At 46.5% G+C, this 23,463-nt stretch overlaps 1 protein-coding gene across 1 annotated transcript in view; it reads right to left on the bottom strand.

The window, feature by feature from the left end:
- Positions 1-2,157: 2,157 nt before the first annotated feature.
- TMEM87B (transmembrane protein 87B) overlaps positions 2,158-23,463 on the bottom strand; it is a 46,384-nt gene continuing 25,078 nt past the window's right edge. Inside the window, exons 12-19 of the mRNA XM_029058786.2 lie at positions 21,600-21,708; positions 21,459-21,517; positions 16,827-16,930; positions 16,610-16,683; positions 14,324-14,400; positions 12,976-13,028; positions 10,337-10,367; positions 2,158-5,182 (exon numbers count right to left, since the gene is read on the bottom strand). Coding sequence (XP_028914619.1) covers positions 5,120-5,182; positions 10,337-10,367; positions 12,976-13,028; positions 14,324-14,400; positions 16,610-16,683; positions 16,827-16,930; positions 21,459-21,517; positions 21,600-21,708 — 570 coding nt within the window. The 3' untranslated portion in view covers positions 2,158-5,119. The remainder of the gene's footprint in view (positions 5,183-10,336; positions 10,368-12,975; positions 13,029-14,323; positions 14,401-16,609; positions 16,684-16,826; positions 16,931-21,458; positions 21,518-21,599; positions 21,709-23,463) is intronic.

Genomic DNA, 23,463 nt, shown 5'->3' with positions numbered 1-23,463 from the left:
CGGGCTCCTCAGTTCCCTCATCTGTAAAATGGGGATTAAGACTGTGAGCCTCATGTGGGGCAACCTGATGACCCTGTATCTACCCCAGCGCTTAGAACAGTGCTCTGCACATAGTAAGCGCTTAACAAATACCAAACCCCCCCCCCTCCCCAAACCCCACCATTGAACGTTTCATTTTTCTCTACCTTCCTCAGAGCAATGACACTGGCGCCATCTGGCGGACGATCCTAAGAACTGCTACAGCTGTTTTTCAATCCTCACTGGAATGAAAAATATCGAGGGGGGAAAAATATTGAGGGGGGGAAAGATGCCATTAATACCCACTCTCATCTCCATTTTTTTTAAAAATGGGTGTTTGCTAAGGATTTACTTTGTGCCAAGCACTGTTCTAAGCGCTGGCGTGGATACCAGCAAACCAGGTTAGACCCAGGACCTGTCCCACGTAGGGCTCACAAGCTCCATCCCCATTTTCCAGATGAGGGAACTGAGGCCCAGAGAAGTGACTTGCCTAAGGCCACACAGCAGACTAGTCGAGGTGCGGGGATTAGAATCCAGGTCCTTCTGACTCCCAGGCCCGGGCCGTATCCACTAGGCCGTAGAAACGCGGACTGGTCCCGGTCGCTCATCCACAGTGGGGTGAGGATGGAGAGGTGTGAGGTGAGGATAGCAATAATTGCATTCGTTAAGCACTTTCTGTGTGCCAGGCACCGTGCTAAGCGCTGGGGCGGACACAGGCAAATCAGGTCCGACACAGACCCTGTCCCACATGGGGCTCACGGTCTCAATCCCCATTTTACAGATGAGGTAACTGAGGCGAAGAGCAGTGAAGTGACTTGCCCAAGGTCACACTGAAGACAAGTGGCGGAATCGCGATTAGAATCCACGATATTGGGAGTCCCAGGCCTCTATCGGGGGTGGGGTGGGGCTGCGGTGGGCTGAAGGGGCAATCTATCAATTAATCGTATTTATTGAGCGCTTACTGTGTGCAGAGCACCGTACTAAGCACTTGGAAAAGTACAATACAGCAGTGGTGGGGTGAGGATTGAGTTTCCCTGGACCTTCCGTTCTCCCAGCGCTTAGAACAGTGCTTGGCACAGGGTAAGCGCTGAACGAATGCCATCATTATTCTAGAACACAGGGGCTTGGGGCCGTTGGGGCTGTGCGTGTTTTGAGAGCGCTCGGTGAAGAGCACGAAACCGTTCCGTTCAGCCACAGTGTTCCGGAGCTCCTACGACGTCCGGTCTTGTCCTTTTCTTACGGTGTCTTTCTGATTTTTCTGTTATTTCACTCCATGAGTCCATGGTCAACCCTCCCCGGTGTAGTCTTTGATTGTGACCTCCTGAGGGCTAGAGACGGTGTCTAATTCTCATCCGGGTACTTTTCCCTAGCATTTTGCACAGCGTTTGGCACCCCGTAGGTGTTTAAGACTGGTATTTGTTAAGCGCTATGTGCTGAGCACTGTTCTAAGCGCTGGGGCAGACACAGGGTGATCAGGTTGTCCCTCGTGAGGCTGTCTTCACCCCCATTTTACAGATGAGGGAACTGAGACACAGAAAAGCTAAGTAACTTGCTATACCAATCGCTACTACTGTGAAGGTGAGGAGGAGGGCATTAAAGAAGCGCACGGGGATAAGGGCCTGGGGAGCAGCAGGCGGCTAGATTGGAGAATGATCACTCGGAGGAGAGGCCTGGATGATAAAAATCAAAATCACACAGCGGACAAGTGGCAGAGCCTGCTTAGATTCATTCAATCGTATTTATCGAGCACTTACTGCGTGCAGAACACTGTACTAAGCGTCCAGGTCCTCTGACTCCTAGGCCCAAGCTTTTCCCGCTAGGCTATGCCGCTTCCCTTTTTTATACGTCTGGTATTTGTTAAGTGTTTACCGTGTGCCAGGCACTGTACTAAGCATCGGGGTAGATACAAGTTAATCACATAGGGCCCACAGTCTTAATCCCCATTTTGCAGATGAGGTAATTGAGGTCCAGAGAAGTGAAGTGACTTACCCAAGGTCACGCAGCAGACCACTGCACGGCATTACCAAGGCTACCCAACCCAACAAGGATCAAACTACAAAGTAATGCCCAGCCTAGGTTATGCGATCTCTCCCGGGCCACTTCCGGCTTCATTCCTGACCGAGAGTAAATGCCCCAAGATTTCAGAAACGATTTTATTAAAAGTCAGAACATTTAAGGCACAGTAATACATCAACTTTTCAAGTAATGAAATTCCTTCAAATAGTCATCTCCCACGTACAGAATGAATTCCCCCTCGTCCAACTTACAACGGAGACCCTTACTCTCTTCAAATACATCTATCAGAGTAAACCTTCTTATTCCCCCAATTAAATTCAAGTTCCCAGAAAGTTCCTTCCGCCGTAGCGTATTAAAGGCATTCTGTCCTCCCCAGATCGAAAGAAGATTCATTGCAAAAGTTTAATTCGACACTTTCCGATTTCCCACCAACAGAGCAATACTAGGTGCATGAAGACTTAGAATCTTTTCTATTGCTACCTGGCTGGTTGTCGATTCGACAGAGGCGAGCACTAAAATGACTAACCTGAAAACCTGCCACAATCTCCCCAGACTGCCCACCTCCTTTACCCCCCCCCCCGCCCGATTCCTTTGCTCTGAAGGAGGCCTGCCCGATTTGGATTCTGAGAGTTTAGTGGTTCAGATTCAGCAGAAACCGCACGTCGGGCAAGAAGCAACAACCGACTATTTAGATCACGTACTGCGATCCCAAGTTTTACCTAAGGGTTCACGTTTCTAGAAGCTGTTGGCGCTAACCCGGAGCTTTGGAAGATTCTGCCCACCTGCTCAAAATACATATTTACATCATTTTGCGCTACCAAAATAATCTTTTTAAAATATATCACCCTCTAAATCAAGTAAACATCCATCTAACTCAAAGCCGTGAGGCTGCGCTTTCCAGTCCCATTTAAAGCGAGTTTTCTGTGCAATGGGAATGTTCCCAGAGCCGGCCCCGCTTTGTCTTTTAAGTGCTTCAACCGGAAAGACCAGAACTGAGACTCCCCTCCTTTCAGTGAGCGGGACCACAAGTGCCAGGCTTCCAGCTAGGAGGGGATTTTACTGGTCAAAAGGGCCTGGAGTTCGCAAGAGGCCCTCCCTGCGTCCTTCTGTCCCCCCTAAAAGCAGCGGCCGCCTCGAACCACGGTGCCTCGAGAAGCATCCAGGCCACGATCCCAGAGGTTGACAAGCGGCGGGAGAAACAGCCCCGGATCCGCAATTCCTCCTTGCAGAGTTGGGCTGCTCTGCCTAGGGTGGAGGGGGTGGTGAAGGCAGGGGCGTGGGGAAGGGAGGAATAGATGAGCAGGAGAAGAGAGGTCGGTCAAGCTGGACCATGACGCCGGTCTCCCTTATTTGGCTTATTTGTTCCCTCTCAGCTATGGCTTCCGGGAGGCCTGGCATCTCTAGCATCCTGGAGCCCTGCAGTGGGTAAGGAGCCCGTCTGCCCGGGACCACGGGGCATGAGACAAATAGAAAGTGCCAGGAAAGCTCCCCCGGCCCTCCCCTCTGAGACTTACACGGCACGGTGCCCAGCGGGCACAAGAGAACGTAGGGAACTAAGGTGTCCTAGAGGAAAACCGCCGCTCTAGGAGCTTGCTGTGTTCGGGACCCTGAAACAAAAAACTCTGCTCGCCCTCCCCGGAACAATGACGTACATTCAAACCAGGGCTGCTTCTGCCCTTTAAGCTTTCACCTTCCCTAAGTAGCGTTTTGAAACTACTTGGTGAAAGCTACAGGTCCACAAAGAGAAGATCTTAGAAGGGACCTGTGAACGGGAGGCAAGTAAATGATGTCAGGAATGAATTTTCAGGAGAAAGAACCCCACCGTTCTAATTTTCTGTAAAATTCAAGTTAGTTTTCTTCCGCGGTTTCTTCTGGCTACTACTGTCAAGTTTTTAAGCTTTGTTTGCTTAGGTTACTTTAATGGCCAAGAAGCTCAGAAGTTTCTTCTCTAGTACAAAGTTACACCAATCTAATAGAATATTGGATGGGCTCCGATTATCGCCAAATTTCAAAGGAGTTGAATTCAGAACAAATTCTTAAAAACACAGACCGGCCAGAAGATGACTGTCCAATGTGGCCGCCCCTCTTTGGTTATACAGAGTTAATAAAATTTGTAAATGTTCCACAAGTTCACAACAACTCATTCACTTCATCTTTATACTTGGGCCATTTCAAATTTCAAAAAGAAAAATTCCAAATCGTATGATGTCACATTACAGAGGGGCAAGTTACAACTGCGTACTACAAAAAAACTGAGGTAGGCTAAAACAGTTGACGGTGGAGTAGTGTGAGAAAATTAGAAGATGGCAATTTTATACACATCTCCGGCAGTAAATTATCAAAAATAAAAGAGCTTACATGACAAAAAACCTCCTCAAGATTATGAATGAAATAAAGTTTTGCCCCTTCCAGACCTCCGACACTGAAATCTGCTGCTGATATTCCTATTTACAAGTGAACTTTGCTCTAAAGACTTAGTCATAAGGTGATCATAATGTATAAATAGAGGCTAACGTTATTTAACCACGTTTACTCAATATACAGCCATTTCGGTATAAAAGCAAAATAACCCATCGCTTCAAAAAGAAATGATGAACTGAGGAGACGGGGAAAACCTCTACAAAATGAGATGGATGTGCCACATTAAAGACTACCTAAAAAGGGAGGCTGGACGGGGAATGTACAAAAATGATGAGAAACATAATGCCAAAAATATGTCACCCCTCCCCACAAGATTCGGTTCCAAGAGTTCACTCGAAAAATCCATTAAGGACCGACATATCATTTGCACTTTTCTGCCTTCTGAATACTCGCTTAATCCACCGCCCCTGAGGCATTTTAACTGACATTTAAGACCATAAACAATGGCATCTTAAGACATGATGTGGGGGGAAAAAAACCCTCCTGGAAACTTCACATTCATATACATATCTTCTATGATAATACCATAGAAAACACCAATCAAGACCTATCAAAATATTATGCATAGTCAGTGATGGTCTCCTCTGTCTCTCTTTCTCGCGCGCTCTCGGATTCAGGGTGGGTGGTCAATTTTCATTACCAGACTTGGTTTTAGAGGTGTTGGTCATATTATCTTTTCTGAAGACAACACTCTGTCTGACACTTCATTTTTGGTCATCATTATCTCCTGAGAGAAAGAAAAGGGGAACACTCGTTGACATATGTGGACTTTTCATACACATTTTTCATACACTTGCAAATTTACTTTGATTCAAGTAATTGCATTCATTCATGGGAAGCAGCGTGGCTCAGTGGAAAAGAGCCTGGGCTTCGGGGTCAGAGGTCATGAGTTCGACTCCCGGCTCTGCCACTTGTCAGCTGTGTGAATGTGGGCAAGTCACTTCACTTCTCTGTGCCTCAGCTACCTCATCTGTAAAATGGGGATAAACTGTGAGCCTCACGTGGGACAACCTGATTACCCTGTATCTACCCCAGCGCTTAGGACAGTGCTCTGCACATAGTAAGCGCTTAACAAATACCAACATTATTATTATATACCCCACTTTTTACATTGTTAAAAATCAGAGTGCTGATGTTTGTATTGTACTCTCCCAGGCGCTCAGTACAGTGCTCGGCACACAGCAAGCACTCAATAAATGCCACTGATGATGATGATGACGATATGGAATGTCCTTTGGACATTTGATATTCACCCCACCCCCAGGTCCACAGCACTTATGTACATATATTTAAAATATAATTTATAAATTACGTATTCATATTCGCATCTGTCTCCCCCTCTAGACCGTAAGCTCATTATGGGCAGGGGAAGTGTCTGCTAATTCTGTTGTACTGTACTCTCCCAAGCGCCTAGCACAGTGCTCAGCACAGAGTAAGTGCTCCATACCTTTGACTGACTGAAATGCCATTGATTGTAAGCAAGAAACACCATTAGGACTAGAAAGCTTTGGGCCCATCCAAGGACCAGGGCGGCCTTCCCCCTCCTCCCACCCAACACGGTGGAATGAAGTCAGTCCCCGGTAGGAGTGGAGGGGGGCAGAAGCAAGAGCACAGGCCTGGAAGTCAGGAGGACGTGGGTTCTAATTCTGTCTCCGCCACCTGTCTACTGTGTGATCTTGGGTAAGTCCCTTCGCTGGGCTTCAGTTTCCTCATCTGTCAAACGGGGATTAAGACCGTGAGCCCCGTGCGGGACAGGGACTGTGTCCGATCCAATTTGCTTCTATTCCCTCCTGCCCTCCCCCCACAGTGCTTAGTACAGTGCCTGGCACATAGTAAGTGCTTAACAAATACCACAATTATTATTGTTAATAAAACCTGGGATGTGTATGGCCAGAATCTCCTCACCATCAACCATGGGGAGGAGGGTCGGTTCGGGGAGCCAGGGCGGTCCCCCATCTCTGCCAATCAGTCCATGGTATTTACTGAGCGCTTACTGTGTGCAGAGCACCGTACTAAGCTCTAGGGAGAGTATAATACAACAACACGACAGACACATTCCCTGTCCCCAACGAGCGCACAGTCTAGGTGGTCTGGGGTGCGCCCAAAGGTAACTTATGTGGAAGATTTATTTATGACCAAACTGAGCACCCTGTGACAACAGTCAGAACACTAAGAACGCTGCCGAGGTGGGTAGCCGAGCGGTGGGTCCGATGCCGAGAGGAGCTTCAGGACTGCCTGAGAGGAGCGTCTCCAATAATAACGATGGTATTTGTTAAGCGCTTACTATGTGCCAAGCACTGTTCTAAGCGCTGGGATAGATACATGGTTATCAGGTTGTCCCACGTGGGGCTCGGAGTCTCAATCCCCATTTTTCAGATGAGGGAACCGAGGCACAGAGAAGTGAAGTGACTTCCCCAAAGTCACGCAGCTGACAAGTGGCGGATCCAGGATTAGAACCCACGACAGGGGATGCGTCAGCTACCTACTTTAATAGTCTTACATTTGGAGAGTTGTAGTAACACAGTTGTGTTTATAATTCAGTTCTCTTTTTAATACATCTGTCCCTTCCAAACGGGCTGAGCTTCTCGTGGGATGGGGACCAAATCTGAATTCCTTTTCTTGCATCTAGCCCTGTGTGTAATAAATACCTTAGTGGCAGTCAGGATAATATGAACGAATGGTCCTTTACGGGAAAAGTTAGGGGTGTGAGACAAATTAGAGGAGTAAGAAAGCTCGAGAGGAATTCAGGTATTCACGGACTACGGGGGTGGCGAAAAGTGGAAAAGTGAGGAATGCCAGTTAATAATAATGTTGGTATTTGTTAAGCGCTTACTAGGTGCAGAGCACTGTTCTAAGCGCTGGGGTAGACACAGGGGAATCAGGTTGTCCCATGTGGGGCTCACAGTCTTAATCCCCATTTTACAGAGGAGGTAACTGAGGCACAGAGAAGTGAAGTGACTTGCCCACAGTCACACAGCTGACAAGTGGCGGAGCCGGGATTCGAACCCATGACCTCTGACTCCAAAGCCCGTGCTCTTTCCACTGAGCCACGCAGTTCCTATGCGAGCTGCCGGGTCCGTGGGGTGAGAGGGGGTTGTGAGTCTTCAATGAGTGGGAAGGCTTATAGGGGTCCTCAAAGTTCAGGGCCTCATGAAATCCAAGACCCACCTGACTCTCCTTTCCACACGCGGGAGAGGCTTCGGGACTACACGTCTTGATTTCAAAAAACATTAACCACAATTCCCCCCAATCCATCTTCCATGCTGAGCACCCCACAGAAGAAGAAACTAATTTTAAAAAATTAAAAAAAGCTTTACAAATTACTTAGGCTGGGTACTATTCGGAAGAATAAGGGCTTTTTCCAGTAGGGTGCAAATTCAAACAGGACTCCAATTGTGATTTTTCTGCTGGAAAAGAGGTTAAGGACGGAAATGCCAGGCGGGGACAGACTTTTGAGGCGATCGCACAGCTAGGGGAGGTGAGCGGTAGCCATATTCAAATTCCTAGTCCCGTCCACAGCTATTTCCTGTCTAGACCATTACGATCACCCAAATGGCCTCCGCAGCCTCCTCTCGCCGCTGATTCTACTCTGCCCGGGGGCCAGTAACGCCGATACCGACGCCAGTAATCGTCTCGCCTACTGCTTAAACATCGCCAGGCCTCCAGAAGCTCTGTAATCATCCCAATTTGCTCTCAAGAAGAAATCATCTCTTAAAGACCTGCCTTCCATTCAGGCTTCACTAATAGCATCGCCAGCAGGGCCTGGATATCTGCTTATTATTATTATTATTTTGGGGGCATTTGTGAAGCGCTTACTACGTGCCACGCGCTATTCTAAGCGCCGGAGCGGTGACAGGACGAATCAGGTCGGACACGGTCGCTGCCCCACGTGGGGCTCTCAGGCCAAAGACCGAATCCCCCTTTTTACAGTTAGGGAAACGAGGCCTAGAGAAGTGAAGTGACTTGCCCAAGATCACTCAGCAGGCAAGTAGCAGAGCCAGGTTGAGAACCCAGGTCCTCTGACTCCCAGGCCCGTGCTCTTTCCGCTAGATCACGCTGCTCCTGGTGTGTGTAGAGCACTGTGCTAGTCGCTGGGACAGCTTCCTAAGCAAGCAAATGCCACAGTCCCTGCTCCCCAGGTGCTTAAAGTTTAGAAGGGAAACGGACAAATACGCCGTAGCTAACGTGGGGAGAAGAGTTATCAGAAAATGAGACAGAGGAAGAAATACACCGTCCACAACTACATACAGGGATAACTCTACTATTCCTGCCGAGGTGGCTGCAGGGGTGAGTTGACTGAGGGTGAGGAGGGAAGCGGAATTAAGAGGGAAATCATCCAAGAAGAGGAAGCTTTAAAAAGGAGGTTCTGAAGGAGGCGAAGGATGTAACTGGACGGAGATGATAAGGATGATCCCTCCAGGGAAGGGGAAAGGAGTGAGAAATGGGTTGGAGCAGAAGAGATCAGTGAGGTCTAGTGGAAAGAGCACAGACCTGGGAGTCAGAGCATCTGGGATTAGAACCCCCATGTCTGCTGTGTGACCTTGGGCAAGTCACCTAACCTCTCTGTGCCTCACTTACCTCATCTGTACATGGGGATTAGTACTGTGAGCCCCACGTGGAACATGGACTACGTCCAACCTGATTAGCTTGTATCTTCCCCAAGGCTCAGTACGGGGCCTGGCACGTAGTAGTGCTTAACAGATAGCATTAAAAAATAAAAAAGAACAAGAGCGAGGGAGTTGGGAGGTTTGCTCGGGAGGAGCCAAGAGCAGGAACTGAGTTGTAGCAGAAAAGAGCAAGCACAAGGAGCATGAGAAGCAGCATGGCCTATTGGATAGATTACGGGCCTGGGGGTGAGAAGGACCTGGGTTCTAATCCTGGCTCCACCATCTGTCTGCCGCGCAGCCTTGGGCAAGGCACTTGAGTTCTCTGTGTCTCAGTTACCTCATCTGTAAAATGGGAATTAAGACGGTGAGCCCTATGTGGACTGCTTCCAACCTAACTTGTATTTAAGTTGTAATAAGTTGTATTGATCACTCCCAAGCGCTTAGTACAGCGCTCTGCACACAGTAAGCGCTCAATAAATACAAGTGATTGATTGATCAATCTATCCCAGTGGCTTAATACAATTTCTGGTAGTGCTTAACAAATACCATTTAAAAATAAAGAGTAAGGGGCATTCTTGCTTTAACTACCCTATGTTTTCTCTACTCCTCTTTGTTTCCAAGCAAATCTTCCTCAGCCCTCGACTCAATTCTTCTCCCGACTCCTGACATTCCTTCCAAAAAGCGCACGATTCTCCGACAGGTCCAAGTAAGACCTCTTTCCTCAAAGGACTTCTGAAACCTTGCCTTGTCACTGCAGCCTTCCCTGCTGAATGTGGGAAGTGGATTCAGGATTTGAATAAAATTCCAACCTCCCACAGAACAGAGCCAAAAGATACATCCTCATGTATATCTGAACGCCCCTGTTTGCAAAGCACTGGATGGGGCGCTCACTCTGGGCGGAGCGTTGGACGGGGAGCCCATTCTGGGCAGAGCGTTGGATGGAGCGCCCACTCTGGGCAGAGCGCTCGGTAGAGAGCCTGGGAATAAACCAAAAAAGAGACACCGACCCCGCCCTGGAGGAGTTTATGATCTCACGGGGAGCCGAGTAACCCCAAACTGTACCCGATTCCCTCTTCTCTTGGATTTAAGAGAATTCATCTGGTTCTAATTTAACCTGCTTTGAGATGCTCCTTTAAACGCCTCCTAAAATTCATTCTCTAGTTTTTCTAAATTTGGCTCGGTGTGTGGTAATTTTAACGTGATGCAGAAATAAGTGTCATATGTTCGCTCACGAGACCGCTCTACTAAAAAGCAGAACCGAAAGCATATCTTACCTCATCCGAATCCATTAACACCGGCAGCGCTCTGAAATGAGAGAGGAGATACATAAAAGACCTCAGAGCTGCCATTATCCAGGTCACCTAGAGCCTAAGTACTTGAGGGGGATCATCGGCAAAACTTTTCACTCACGTTCATCCCAAGTTCAGATTATTCATTCATTCAATCGTATTTATTGAGTGCTTACTGTGTGCAGAGCACTGTACTAAGTGCTTGGGAGAGTACAATATGCAGATAAACACCAGAACACGAGCAGCTAGAGACTTCAAAAAAGGCCTTAATGGAAAGAAACTTGGGTCGTGGAAGTAGAGTTTATATAACAAGAATCTCATTTTTACGGTGTGGGAGGAAAGATGTCACCTGGGACTAGAAGCAGTGTGGTCTACTGGGTAAAGCAGAAGGACCTGGGTTCTAATCCCAGCTCTGCCAAGTCTGCTCGGTGACCTTGGTCCTGTCACTTCACTTCCTCTGTGACCTTGGTCCTGTCACTTCACTTCCTCTGTGACTCAGTTCCCTCATCTGTATGGGACAGGGACTGGGTCCAACTTGATTACCTTGGATCTCTCCCAGCGCTTAGAACAGTGCTTGACAGGTAGTAAGCGCTTAACAAACACCATCGTCATTAGAAGTGGGTTCTGATAATGTTTTACTGCAACAGCTGTTTGGATTACCAGCCAAATTTTAAGACTGTGAGCCTCACGTGGGACAACCTGATGACCTTGTATCTACCCCAGCGCTTAGAACAGTGCTCTGCATATAGTAAGCGCTTAACAAATACCAACATTATCATTATTATTCTTATTATCCAGTTATCTTTAGGGAGAAGATGCCTTCTAAAGCATTTCTCTATGGACTAACATTCTCCTGAGAAGCCAGAAGGGGATAAAAGCAGCAAGGCATAGTGGATAGAGCATGGGCTTGGGAGTCAGAAGGCTGTGGGTTCTAATCCCGGCTCTGCCACTTGTCTGCTGTGTGACCTTGAACACGCCACTTCACTTCTCTGTGCCTCAGTTACCTCGTCTGTAAAACGGGGATTAAGACTGTGAGCCCCAAGTGGGGCAATCTGATTACCTTGATTATCTACCGCAGCACTTAGAACAGTGCTTGGCACATAGTAAGCGCTTAATAAATATCATCATCATTATTATTATTGAGCACTTACTGTGTGCCCAGTCAATCAATGGTATTTATTGAGTCCTAACTATGTGCAGAGCACTGTACTAAGCTACAGAGTTGGTAGACACGTTCCCTGCCCGCAAGAGGCCTACGGTCTTCAGCATCATCATCATTACCATCAATGGAATTTATTGAGTGCTTACTGTGTGCAGGGCACTGTACTAAACGCTTGGAAGAATGCAATACAAACATCATCATGGAAGAGAAAAGCAGAATTGGAAGAGAGGAGCTGGGGGAAGTCTCTAAGATGATCTCGAAGGAGTGTCTGCCGAACCCAAGTCCCCTAGGGAAATGAGGAAGGTGAGCAGTCACTTACACAACACCTCTGAAAAATGGGGATTAAATCTGGCAGTCCCATGTGGGACAAGGACTGTGTCCAACCTGACTAGCTTGTAGCTACCCCAATGCTTGGAAGAGTGCCTGGCACATAGTAAGCGCTTAACAAATGCCATTAAAAAAACCCAAAAAGCCTCTGGCCAGAGCAAGGGGCCGTCCAAGTGTTGGCACAACTGACAGAAGTCCGGCTAATGTGATGTTGGGATCACTGTAAGGCTGGAATACCCCAAAATTAAAGGCCTGTGGGTCTCACACCTGGAGAGTTTCCAGTCCTCTACCAGTCTCGGCTACGGGAGGGAGAGTCAAGCAGGGGCTTGTCCGTTCCATTCCTAGCTTGGGCAGTAGCTGGCGAGTGGCAGGCGACCTGCTACGAGTCAAAACTCCCCCGTGCTGGGCAGCAGCGGCACGAGAGAGAGTCGAGGGCGGAGACTCGTGTCTACCGCCCGGAAGGCGGTGACGGTCAACCACTTCCGTATTTTTACCACGAAATCTCTACGGATGCGCTACCGGAATGATCGCAGATGGAGAGCGGGCCTTCTGGGAGAGATCGGCAACGCCTCGACGGCATAAGACAAGTGGGTGCTCGACTGCTTTCTTTTGGATCAGCTCCCGCTATGTCTGTCTCCAGTCTTCCCCCAACTCTGTATTCAGAGATTTTGAGCCCCCTTAAGGGACGGGGTCCTGTCTAATTCCCACCTCTGTACTCTTTCTCAGAGCTTAGTAAGGTGCTCTGCATACAAAAATAATAATAATAATGTTGGTATTTGTTAAGCGCTTACTATGTGCAGAGCACTGTTCTAAGCGCTGGGGTAGACACAGGGGAATCAGGTCATCCCACGTGGGGCTCACAGTCTTCATCCCCATTTGACAGATGAGGGAACTGAGGCACAGAGAAGTGAAGTGACTCGCCCACAGTCACACAGCTGACAAGTGGCAGAGCTGGGATTCGAACTCATGACCTCTGACTCCAAAGCCCATGCTCTTTCCATACCATCACCACTACTGGGCACCATTTTTAGATGCCCGTGGTACACGGGCAAGCAACGCTCTCAACAATCATTTTAAACCCTATCTTTTACAATCTAGTTTTTTTAAAAAATTCAACCACACAAAAGATATTTACACATCTGTGAATGAAGAGGGAATGTTTTCTTCCACCCACTTCAAATCTTCATCCTACGAAGAGTAAAGAGACCGTTAACAACAGCTTAAAAACAGTCTCCAAACGCTATGCCCCAAACGAATCTAAGAATTCACAGAGATCGGGGATTGTGCTCGGCAAAAAGGTCAGGTTTAATAGGTCTCTGGTTACACATCAGTATGCTTATTTCATATACATTCTGCCAGCAATTCCTTTGAATCGTAACGAAATCGCATTCACGAGTTTGAGAGCTCTATCGCAAGGGATATTAGTCGCACAAAGCTTACTTTTATAAAATGTTCCTCTTTGAAAGTTATCTACAAATCGAATAGAACTATAATGCTGAAACAAGAAATATCAGAGGCTTTTCCTCAAAGCTGGCATTCAACACCTCACCTCCACACTTGGTGGGCACTGTGATTCTCTTTTGTTTGAAACGTCTGATTTATTTTGGTTCATCTTTTATGGATACTCCATTTCAGTCCATCAATCAAGTGGCGTTTATCTGATCACTTACCGTATGCAGAGCACAATACAACAGAGTTGGTAGAGATGTTCCCTGTCCATAAGGCATTTACAGTCTCAAAATCAGAAAAGCTAGTCTCCAACGCGTTGTATTTCTGTTGATTTAGACTCTACTAGCTCAATCGGAGGAAAATAACGATCTACAAATCAAAATTGGTTAGGTCTGCTGTCACATGGCATGGCCTAGTGGATAATGCTACGGTAGATACAAGGTCATCAGGTTGTCCCACGTGGGGCTCACAGTCTTAATCCCCATTTTACAGATGAGGTCACTGAGGCACACAGAAGTTAAGTGGCTTGCCCAAGGTCAACCTATGGAGAGCTCATTCCAAATCGGGAAAGAACATGAAGTTCTTCTCCTTACACATCTATGTGAACCAACAAGTGGAAAGAGCATGGGTTTGGGAGTCTGAGGATGTGGGTTCTAATTCCAGCTCCACCACCTGTCTGCTGTGTGCCCTTGAGCAAGCCACTTAACTTCTCTGTGCCTCAGCTACCTCATCTGCAAAATGGGGATTAAGACTGTGAGCCCCACATGGGGCCACCTGATTACCTCGTACCTACCCCAGCGCTTAGAACAGTGCTTGGCACATAGTAAGTGCTTAACAAGTACCATAATAGTTATTTTTATTATTATGTGGGACAGAGTGCCCCAAACACCCATTCATCATTTTCTGTCTACATTCAATTCAATCGTGTTTACTGAGCACTAAATGTGTGCAAAGCACTGTACTAAGCGTTTGGGAGAGTACAATTTAACGATCAACAGACACAATCCCTGCCCACAGTGAGCTGACATACTTACAACATTGCTGTTGCTTGTAGCAGGTTTAGCTGTTCCATTGGAAACCGCCTTTGAAGTTCTTAGCTTTATTCCTTCCGCTACAAAAGACGAAAAATTATTCCTGTACCAAAAGAACCTCCGCATATAGCGACATTGCAATAGAGGGATAAATCGACAGTCAATCACACCATCGTTCCAGAATCTCAGCTTTAACCTATGGAGAGCTCATTCTAAATCGGTAAAAAATATGAAGTTCTTCTCCCTACACATCTAACTATATGAGCAGAAAATGTACCATACAAAGTGGGCACTCAATAAATGCTATTGGTGCTAATAATAACAATAATAATGATGGTATTTGTTAAGCGTATATTACGTGCCAAATATTGTTCTAAGCGCTGGGGTAGACACAAGCTAATGAGGTTGGACACAGTCCCTTTCCCCCATGGGGCTCACAGTCTTAATCCCCATTTACAGATTCAGTAACTGAGGCACAGAGAGGTTAGAGAAGCAGCGTGGCTCAGTGGAAAGAGCACGGGCTTTGGAGTCAGAGGTCATGAGTTCGAATCCCGGCTCTGCCACTTGTCAGCTGTGTGACTGTGGGCAAGTCACTTAACTTCTCTGGGCCTCAGTGACCTCATCTGTAAAATGGGGATTAAGACTGTGAGCCCCATGTGGGGCAACCTGATTCCCCTGTGTCTACCTCAGCGCTTAGAACGGTGCTCTGCACATAGTAAGCGCTTAACAAATACCAACATTATTATTATTATTAAGTGACTTGCTATTACTAAGTCCTTCAAGTACAGAAGAGGAGACGATCAGCCCGATGTACTATACTTGCAGGATCAAATTATCTTAAATGAACACCAAAGACCATTGGCAGAAATGACACAGCAAGAGTATGGCTAATGTGACTTTGGGATCACTGGTGATCTGAGAAGCAGCGTGGCTTAGTGGGCAGAGCCCGGGCCTGGGAGTCAGAAGGACCTGGGTTCTAATCCCGGCTCCGCCACTCCTGCTGTGTGACCTCGGGCACTTCATTTCTCTGTGCCTCAGTTCCCTCATCTGTAAAATGGGGATTAAGACGTGGAGCCCCATGAGGGACAGGGTCTAGGTGCGACCTGATTAACTCGGATATACCCCAGCGCTCAGTAAAGTCTCTGGCATATAGTAGGCACTTAATACTGTTGGTATTTGTTTTACTATGTGCACAGCACTGTTCTAAGCGCTGGGGTGGATACAGGGTAGTCAGTTTGTCCCATGTGAGGCTCACAGTTAATCCCCATTTTGCAGATGAGGTAACTGAGGCCCAGAGAAGTGAAGTGACTTACCCACAGTCACACAGCTGACAAGTGGCCGAGCCGGGATTCGAACCCATGACCTCTGACTCCCAAGCCCCTGCTCTTTCCACAAGCCACGCTGCTTCTCTGTACAAGTCCCTTAATTCCTTTATTATTATCATCACCATCATCACTGAAGTAGCAGCGATATTCAAGGCCTCCAGGTGCTCAACCGAGTCCTTTCGGCCCGGCTCCCAGGATGGGTTCCAGCGGGCTCCGTCTCCAGTCTTCCCCCCGCCTCACTTAACGTACTAGCTGTGGGTTCTCCATACGTTTAGAATCTGATGCCGGACCCCTAAGGGTACATTCACGTGGCAAAGAAACAAAAAGGCATGGCCGAGTGGGAAATACTCGGGGAAATCAAAAAGGGACAGGGAAGAAACTGATTTGAGGTAAATGGGAGGGCGCAAACAGGAAGGGATGAAAATGAATACTCCTTTTAAAAAAAACCCCCACACTTGGGCTATAGTGACTAAAGATTGAATTTTAAGATGCCCTGCCGGGATCTCCAGGAGTTTCACCCATTTCAACTGCACAGGCACACTGTGGCCGCAACTGACCTGCCCACGTATTCGGTTGAACAAGGAACAGAGCAGAGACTGTGAGCCCGTTGTCGGGTAGGGATTGTCTCTACCTGTTGCCGAATTGTACTTTCCAAGAGCTTAGTACAGTGCTCTGCACCCAGTAAGAGCTCAATAAATACAACTGAATGAATGAATGGAATACTGGAGGCCACCCTTAACTTGCAACAAGCACTTAGTGCAATGCTTTGCACAAAGTAAGAGCTCAATAAATACAATTAAATGAACGGACAACGCTTTGGTGAGTAAATAAGCAATACTTTGGGGGTTTTTTTCCACAAAGGAATGATTAATTCCATACCTAATCTTAGATATTAAGGACCTCACACCACTGAAAGCAACCTCTCTGAATATGTGAAAAATGCTGTTAACTTTTTTATACTCACCTAAATTTTCAGAAACCACCATAAATTCTTCAACTTCATCATCTGAATCATCTATTAGAGGCGTGAATGCATATCTGCGAGGAAATTCCATGATGTTAGTTTTAACAGCCGGTAAAAATCACTCTTCCAAGCATCCCCGATATCTGCCCTTCTGTTCTTTTTGAAAAAAAATGACATGGCCCGTTCAGAACTGAAATAGTTTTCCCGTTAAAGATACCTTTGATTATTTGCTGATGGCCTCCATAAAAACATAATCACTAGAAGGATAACGGAGAAAAGGAATCTCCAAAAGGCATCGTCGACCCAGAGCTCCATCCAATCCTGAGAAGATTCCAAATATGAACAATGAAAATGTGCTTACGATTAAAATACGATTGATTTTTCTCTTTAACTGGAACTAGGAGGAAATGGCTAGTCTGTGCCCGGCTGCCCCAATACCTGCCCCCGTGCCCAACGTCTGGGGGTGGATCTGCTCTTCAGCGACCACCCCTGTAGCTCTTTCCCGCCCTAGCCATCCCGACAAGCTTCAGGCTCCAATCTTCCTGTCTTTATACTTCTGTCCTCCTCTTCCCTATTTAGTTTCCATTTCCTTTCTCCTCCCTCTTATTCCTTCCCACCCGACAGCCTGCCCGCCTCACTCAATCACCTCCGAGAGCAATCTCAACACAATAATAATAATAATGTTGGTATTTGTTAAGCGCTTACTATGTGCAGAGCACTGTTCTAAGCGCTGGGGTAAACACAGGGGAATCAGGTTGTCCCACGTGGGGCTCACAGTCTTAATCCCCATTTTACAGATGAGGGAACTGAGGCACAGAGAAGTGAAGTGACTCGCCCACAGTCACACAGCCGACAAGTGGCAGAGCTGGGATTCGAACTCATGAGCCCTGACTCCAAAGCCTGTGCTCTTTCCACTGTGCCACGCTGCTTCTCTACACTTGCATCCTTCAGACCCTTTATGCGTTCATTTTAAAATATCAACAAATCATGGCATAAGGGATTTTCTTATTAATTTGTTCTGTTGGAGAACTAATGCCATTTTCCCAGGATAGATTCACTCATTCAGCGGCACCGGTTGAACATCGCTGTGCAAAGCACTGTACTAGACACCCGGAAAAAATACCCCGCTGAGAAACACACGGTGGTCCCCGGCTTCAAACACTGTTACTCGCATTACTTTTCATTCATTTTAAATGGTGATAATGAATAAACTGCTTTGGGAAGTACGCAGTTATATCTGTTTATCCGATTAACCTAAATGTATTACGCAAATTAATTTAAAGGACTTGGAATGCCGGAAGAATTTACGGTGGAATTTTTTTCACTTCTAAGATCTGGGTCCTAATGGGTAATGTACGATCACGCTTGTTTTGGAACTTAACTAGATGTAGATCTAGTACTGAGGGGCTCTTCAAAATGGAGGTCTCGGAAAAAAATCAAAAACAACTCCTTCCGAAGAGAGTTTTAACGTTAGTCCAGGACCCATCAGATAAGCGTGTAAATGAAAATAAGGCCAGAAACGGAGGAGAAAGTTAAAGTAGTGTATATATTTATGATTCTATTTATCTTGAGGGTATTGACGCCAGGCTACTTGTTTTGTTGTTTTGTTGTCTGTCTCTCCCATTGAGACTGTGAGCCCATTGTTGGGCAGGGATTGTCTCTATCTGTCGCTAAACTGTCCATTCCAAGTGCTTAGTACAGTGCTCTGCACATAGTAGGTGCTCAATAAATAGGACAATGAATGAATGAAAGACTTTCGGAGTGATTCGGCATTCTCTTTTAAAAGCCGCTATAGTTCTTTGAGGTCTCTCCCAAATTTCTTCTTTGCCAAGACCTTGCCCATCCGTATCAGAGGGGGGTGCCCCAGTGGTACCGGAGGGCAGAGCGCGTCGTGCCCGCCTCCTCTTGTACTCTCCCAAGCACTCAGTAGCACGCTATGCACGGAGTAAGTACTCAGTAATAATAATCATCGTGGTATTTGTTAAGCACTTACTTTGTGCCGGGTAATGTACGAAGCCCACAATCTTAAATCCCCATTTTACAGCTGAGGGACCTGAGGCCCAGAGAAGTGAGATGACCTGTCCAAGATCACAGAGTAGACAAGTGGCAGCGCCGGGATTAGAATCCAGGTCCTTCTGACTCCCAGGCCCGTGCTCTATCCATGAGGCCACGCTGCTTCTCCAAAAAATGCTATTAACCGATTGCCATCGAGCAAAGTGCACCCGGCGGCTTTTTAACGATCCACTGAAGGCAGCGAATTTTTCTCGAGGACAGGGAACGTGTTTTGCTTCGGTTGGACTCGCCCAAATACTCAGAGAAAAACATTGCCCTCTGTTCGTGCTCAATAAATATCATTATTACTAGTACTTTAAGAAAGGGGACCAGGGCAATAATACCAGTACAGGGCCCTGGTCCACCTGGAACGTCGTAGTGTACAGTGTGGAGAAGCGGCGTGGCTCAGTGGAAAGAGCCCGAGCTCGGGAGTCAGAGGTCGTGGGTTCTAATCCCGACTCCGCCACCTGTCAGCTGTGTCACTTTGGGCGAGTCACTCGACTTGTCTGTGCCTCTGTTCCCTCACCTGTAAAATGGGGATCAAGACTGTGAGCCCCAAATGGGACATCCTGATAACCCTGTATCTATCCCAGCGCTTAGAACGGTGCTTGGCGCATAGTAAGCGCTTAACTGATGCCATCATTATTATTATTACAGTGCACACTTACCCCTTTGTTCTTCCCCCATTCCAGGCCCAGAGCACTTACGCGCACATCTGTAATTTTATGGATTTGTATTGACGTCTGTCTCACCTACTCTAGACCGTGAGCTCATTGCGGGGAGGCAACGTCACCGCTTATTGTTGTATTGTACTTTCCCAAGCGCTTACTACAGTGCTCCGCACACAGTGAGTGCTCAGTAAATACGACTGAAGGAATGAGTCAACATAAGTAGGGATGTCACACGTTCATTGAGCAACAGCACAGAAGCTATGCAAACTCGCTGCGGGCGGGGAATGTATCTGCCAACTCTGTTGTATTGTACTCTCCTCCAAGTGTTTAGTACAGTGCTCTGCACCTAGTAAGCGCTCAATAAATACCACTGATGAGGAAGCTTTACCCAAATCCTCAGAGAGAGATGAAAATAAGATACTCAAGCCATTATACAGGCTAAAGAACGAAAGAGGGGCTGCGGGTAACCATTCATTCAGTCAAGAGTATTTATTGAGCGCTTACTAGGTGCAGAGCACTGTACTAAGCACTTGGAATGTACAAATCGGCAACAGAGAGAGACAGTCCCTGCCCAATGACGGGTACTCTCTTATCTAGCAGAGCTTGCCTCTCAAATGGGGCTGATCAACTGCTGACGGGGAGACTGGAGTTAACGCTACAGTGACCATATATTATCATCATACTAATTAAGTACTTGTAATATGATTTATTCCTATTTATGTCTGTCTCCCCCTCTACACCGTCAGCTCGTTGTGAGGCGGGAACGTGTCTGCTCGTTCTGTTGTACTGTGCTCTCCCATAGACTTGGTACAGTTCTCTGCACATAGCGCTCAATAAATTGATCCATCACGTGTCAGGCACCGTTCTAATATCATCACGCTGGCCACCGTTCCCGTACCACAGCCGGCTCAGAGTCTACGTAGGAGAATAGGCACCGAATCTCCATTTTAGAGAGGGGGAAACTGAGGCACGGGGAAGTTAAGTGACTTGCCCAAGGTCACACAGCAGGCAAGTGGCCCGCTCAGGTCCTCTTGTCTCCCAGGCTTGTGCTCTCTCCACCAGGCCACACTGCTCTTAGGTTTATTTTAAGGGATGGACGTTGAGAAAAATCGGAGTGATAGGCTTTTTAAACTTCAAAAGTACTAAAAATTGTTCTTTGGAAAAAAAAGTTGTAAAGGAATTCTCTCTCGTTCCTCCCTTTGCCTTCCCACGGCCACCCGGTATGTAGCCTCCCTGCCTGGGCTCTCCAAGCCTGCCCCATCCCTCCACCACCATTCCCCCAACCGCCAGTCTGAACCCTAAAGTGACCCTGCCCAGATTTTTTGCCCCCCGCCTGCCACTTTACGAGCGTGCTTGGTGGCACTGGACAGAAAGGGATCCACACAACAGGGAAGAGGCGGTCTCTGCAGTTCAAGGATTGAAAAGAGCACAACCCCAGAATAGGCCACGCAGGGCAGACTGGTTACCGGTGGAGCTTCACGGTCGTCATTTTTAGGGGAAAAAAAACACACAACAAAACAGGACGACGTCCACTCCATATAGTTTTCACATGGGTCATGGGACATTTTAAGGAAAACGTGCTGAAAAACAAGGCATCCCATAAAATTTATTGATTCATTCGTATTTATTGAGTGCTTACTGCGTGCAGAGTAGTCAGTTAACTGTATTTACTGAGTACTTACTGGGTACTAAGCGCCTGGGAGAGGATAATGCAACAATAAACAGACACATTCCCTGCCCACCATGAGCAGACTCACCCCAGTTAACGCTCACAGTTGCTAAAATAGCCAAGAGATTATGAGGACCTCAGAAAAAGCTACTTGCCTACCTCGGAAACACAGAAAACCCCAGCCTACACCCTACTGCTCTACCAACGTATAAACACGGCAGGCCATTTTCCAACTGCACATTTTTAAGTCAAAGGAAACAGCATCTTCCCCTTAAGATACGGCCTGTTAAGGTTGGCTTCTCGTTTTATAGATCTGACGTTAGTAGGCTAAATTATTTTCACTCAAAACAGTTCAAAGCAAAGCTAAAATATTAAGAATCAGTTTATAGCACGTAAAGCTCTGGCTGTGTATTCCAAATTCTACAAGGCTTCAAGAAGAAGAAAAAATCACCCTTACCGACTGACATTCTGCTAATCTGAATTTCTTAGTCGTCCATATCATAAATGCGATTGAAGCTGAAATTAAGAAAAAATGATCTTCAGTGTAATGTTCAATTCTGGGAACCATCAGCCGGAAGAGGATGGTAAAACAGCTTACCTAATATAGCAAATATCAGAGTATTTGTAAAGTGTCTGTAAAGGGAAAACTTCACTGTGTTCTTTCTTAACTTTAGGGTCTTCATTGTCTGTGCCAAACTTACAAATATGTGAATACACATTAAGGAAAATAACTTTGATAAATGGTACATAAATAACAATTAGAGAACTATCTCAACAGTTTTAAAACAATCCCAGCAAAGCACAAGAAAAAGGCCTCCAATACCACCACTCTATCCCTACATCCCCCTGAAGGATTTCTAACATAATATTATTTCTGTTCAACATGGAAACAAGTGCAACTGAGAAGCAGCGAGACTTAGTGGATAGAGCACGGGCTTGGGAGTCAGAAGGACCTGGGTTCTAATCCCGCCTTTGCCACGTGTCGGCTGTGTGACTTTGGGCAAGTCACTTAACTCTTCTGGGCCCTCATTTACCTCATCTGTAAAACGGGGATGAAGACTGTGAGTCCCACGTGGGACAACCTCATTACCTTGTATCCCCCCAGTGCTTAGAACAGTGCTTGGCACATAGTAAGTGCTTAACAAATGCCATCATTATTATTAATGATAATAATTATTATCAGGCAGGCCACAGTTACAAACACCAGCACACACATATTCATTTATTCATTCATTTTTTCTTTATTTCTCTCTCTCTTTCTCCCCTCTCCCTTTCCCGACCAACCACACAGATGGGTGAAGCTCTGGAGGAAATGAGGCTGCAGGAAAAGCCAGTGACCGTGGCTGCGTCCCTTAATACTATTACTACCAGTAATAATAATAATTATGGTATTTCATAAGCACTTACTATGTGCTACGCACTGTTCTAAGCACTGGGATAGATACAAGGTCAGAGAGTCCTCGTCCCACAGTCTTAATCCCCATTTACAGATGAAGTAACTGAGGCACAGGAAGTCCTTCCAACTCCCAGACCCGTGCTCTATCCACTAGGCCACACTGCTTCTCATGGCCTAAGGAAAGCTTAAAATTTCCTTGTCAGGGACATAACTCTTGATGCTACAGAAGAACTGAGTTAACTTTTATGCTGGGCAGACTAATGGACAGATTAACCTTTGATAATTTCTCTCCTTATTTCTCTGTTCCCATAATTTTCAGGAAAAATAAAGGAAAGAGAAGAGTACTCCATCGCCTCTCTATGAAAAATGTAACGGCAGAATATCAAATATCCACCGAGAACTGATCGACCGAACGCAATCCAATCCCAAAGAGCTGAGTGTGGTTTGGAGGGGTCTAAAAGGGGATTCAGTGATGACCTAAAAAAAAAAAAAATTAGTGAATTCACGGCACAATTTTACAGTTGGTAATATTGGTAACTATGTTATTGGTAGGGCCCCCATGGAAATTCTGGCCCCACCCAAACGTGATTATACTAAAGAAAGCGTGAATCAACAATAATAGAGCCATAATACCAACATTAATAAGCTTTTAGCGGTTAGCAAAAGGATATCCACCAGCACAAGCCAGAATCAAGCAAAGCCAAAGGAATGCTGGCCAGAAGAACAAGGTCAGATTCTTTTGCCTAAATCAAGAGAGCCAAAATCATCAAGTTGAAATGCAAAGCCTGAGATGAGAAGACCTTGATTCCCCCCCACACCCAACTGTACTTTCCTTTTTGGCTGCTAAGAATTCCATCGAAATTTTGAAATTTCTACCCAGATCAGAGCCTTCTGAATTATTTCTCCCCACGCATTTCGGGAGAATTGCTACAAGTGCAAGCATTTCGGTATTATTTTACTTCATAACAATGTAACGTCATTTTCGGAAATCCTTAATCTCACTATTATCAGTGGATGAAGGGCTGCAGATTTCCACATATTTCTTATAAAAGGAAAACAGATCTTT

The sequence above is a fragment of the Ornithorhynchus anatinus genome, chromosome 1, assembly GCF_004115215.2.
Source record: "Ornithorhynchus anatinus isolate Pmale09 chromosome 1, mOrnAna1.pri.v4, whole genome shotgun sequence".
NCBI lineage: Eukaryota > Metazoa > Chordata > Mammalia > Monotremata > Ornithorhynchidae > Ornithorhynchus > Ornithorhynchus anatinus.
This window is presented reverse-complemented; position numbering and strand designations above follow the sequence as displayed.